A 1,828-nucleotide genomic window follows, 5' to 3' on the forward strand; every position below is an offset into this window, starting at 1 on the left:
CACTGGATGCTCACCAGCATGGCCGCCCCGGACAGGTACTGCTGTGGTTCCCACGGGGCTCTGAAGCTCAGCCAGGGGGCTTGGGGAGCTCAGGGAGGGGAGGGGTCCTGCTTTTGGCCGTGGGGCCACCAGCAGATGTGGGGTCCCATCCCCATGGCAGTGCTCTGCCTGGTAGGGCCACCATGGCGCAGGCAGTGGGATGCAGTGGAAGGCAGAGAAGCAGCAATGTGCCTGGTTCATGTGGGGTGAGGACGTGAAGGTGGGGACTTCATGGTCCTGGTGTGACGCTGTTGGTGTGTGTCCTTCTTGTTCTTTCCCCAGTGGCCCTGCGACAAGGGCGAGCAGTGCCGTGGCCTCGGCGGGTGCCTGGGCCACCTTGACTTGCAGCAGGACATGGAAGGGCTGCAGGAGCATGGCTGGGACCACCTGGAGATCTTCAGGTACCCCCAGGCCCTGGATCTTGGAAAGGGGGGCACCTGTGGCCCTGGGGTCCCTGGCAGAGCCCCATGCCCCGGGGGGGAGGAGAGGTGAGCTCCCCAGGTGGGGATGCGGCAGGGCAGAGGCAGGAAGATGTCAAGTCCCCAGATCTCCGTGGATGCCCCAGGGCCATGCGGGCTCCCTGCTCCCTCTCAGTGGCTCCCCCAGCACTTGCTTCCCCTCCTCCTGTGCACAGAGATGTCACGGAGTGAGACCTGCTGGAGGCCGGGCTGCTCAGCCCGACCCATCCCTGGCTCATCCACAGCAAGCTAGGCGAGGGCACCGTGGTGAGCCTGCCGCGGAGACCTGACCTCGGACCCAGCACCTAGAGCACCTATCCCCACCCCAGCACCCTTGTGTGCTCTCCTCCGTGGAGCTCCCAGGGCAGGCAGAGAGCTGTCAAGGAGGATTGGGCAGACAGGCACCCAGGGCTGGACCTATTGGCCACAGTCCCAGCTTGTCTGGCCTCACCAGCAAGAGACTGGTGTTTCTCAGCTGGAAAGTCTCAGGAAGCTCCTGTGGCCGTTGGGACGGACACTTTCTGGGTCTCGCCACCTGTCTCCATCCTCCTTCCCCAAAGCGATGGAAGGACCACGCTGAGCCCCACCAGCAAGGAGGGACGGGGCACAGGGGAGATGTTGAGGCCACTTGGGAAGTGGGGACTGCTGGGTGCTTTGGACCTCGCGGCTCAGCCTCTCCAGGTGGCCGATGTGCAGTCTGCAAAGGCGTAGCAGCATCTCTGGCCAGCCCAGCCCCGCACACCCTCGTGCCTTCGGCCTCAGCGGCTGCTCCCTCCTCCCTGGGCTCAGCCCTGGTTGGAGAGTGTTCCCAGAGGACTTCTCCTACAGCAGCCGCTCCTGAGGCTGCAGCGCCGTTTCCTTACGAGATGCCCCTTGCTATCCCCATCCAGAATAAAGTCTCAGGGACGCTGGGGTGCGTGTGTGCAATGCCTGGTTCTGTGCAGGGGCAAGGAGCGAGCGTGCCAAGCCGAGCTGAGCCGAGCCAGGCAAGCCAGGTGGGGAGAGCACCGGCTCCTGGTGCCCCGGCTGCTCCAGGAACATTGCCCCCTGCCTGTCACTGTTTAGTCAGGGAACCTGCACCCCCCAACCTCGAGGCTGCCCTTTTGCCTGGTGTCCCGTGGGGCTCCCGCGCAGGGCTGGGCTGGCTCTGCCCTCGGTGGGTGCTTGCGTGGCACGGTTCCCCTCAGAACGTGCCAGCTCTGCCTGCTCAGTCCTGCACACCGGGGGTCCCCCGTGCCCTCCTCCTGTGGCTGAGCATCCCCGGGCTGCCCCTCGCACCTCTGCTCCCCCAAGCCGGCCCGCTTTTGGCCGCGGTCCCCCGCGTCTCGGGG

At 65.6% G+C, this 1,828-nt stretch overlaps 1 protein-coding gene across 1 annotated transcript in view; it reads left to right on the forward strand.

Moving 5' to 3' along the window:
• The window catches only part of LOC103919205 (phosphatidylinositol 3,4,5-trisphosphate 5-phosphatase 2-like), a 10,572-nt gene extending 9,766 nt beyond the window's left edge, over positions 1 to 806 (forward strand). The window contains exons 20-22 of the mRNA XM_009326671.1: positions 192 to 259; positions 322 to 440; positions 743 to 806. Coding sequence (XP_009324946.1) covers positions 192 to 259; positions 322 to 440; positions 743 to 806 — 251 coding nt within the window. The remainder of the gene's footprint in view (positions 1 to 191; positions 260 to 321; positions 441 to 742) is intronic.
• The last annotated feature ends 1,022 nt before the right edge of the window (positions 807 to 1,828 follow it).

Source organism: Pygoscelis adeliae, unplaced genomic scaffold (genome assembly GCF_000699105.1).
Source record: "Pygoscelis adeliae isolate BGI_AS28 unplaced genomic scaffold, ASM69910v1 Scaffold216, whole genome shotgun sequence".
In the NCBI taxonomy this organism is placed as follows: Eukaryota; Metazoa; Chordata; class Aves; order Sphenisciformes; family Spheniscidae; genus Pygoscelis; species Pygoscelis adeliae.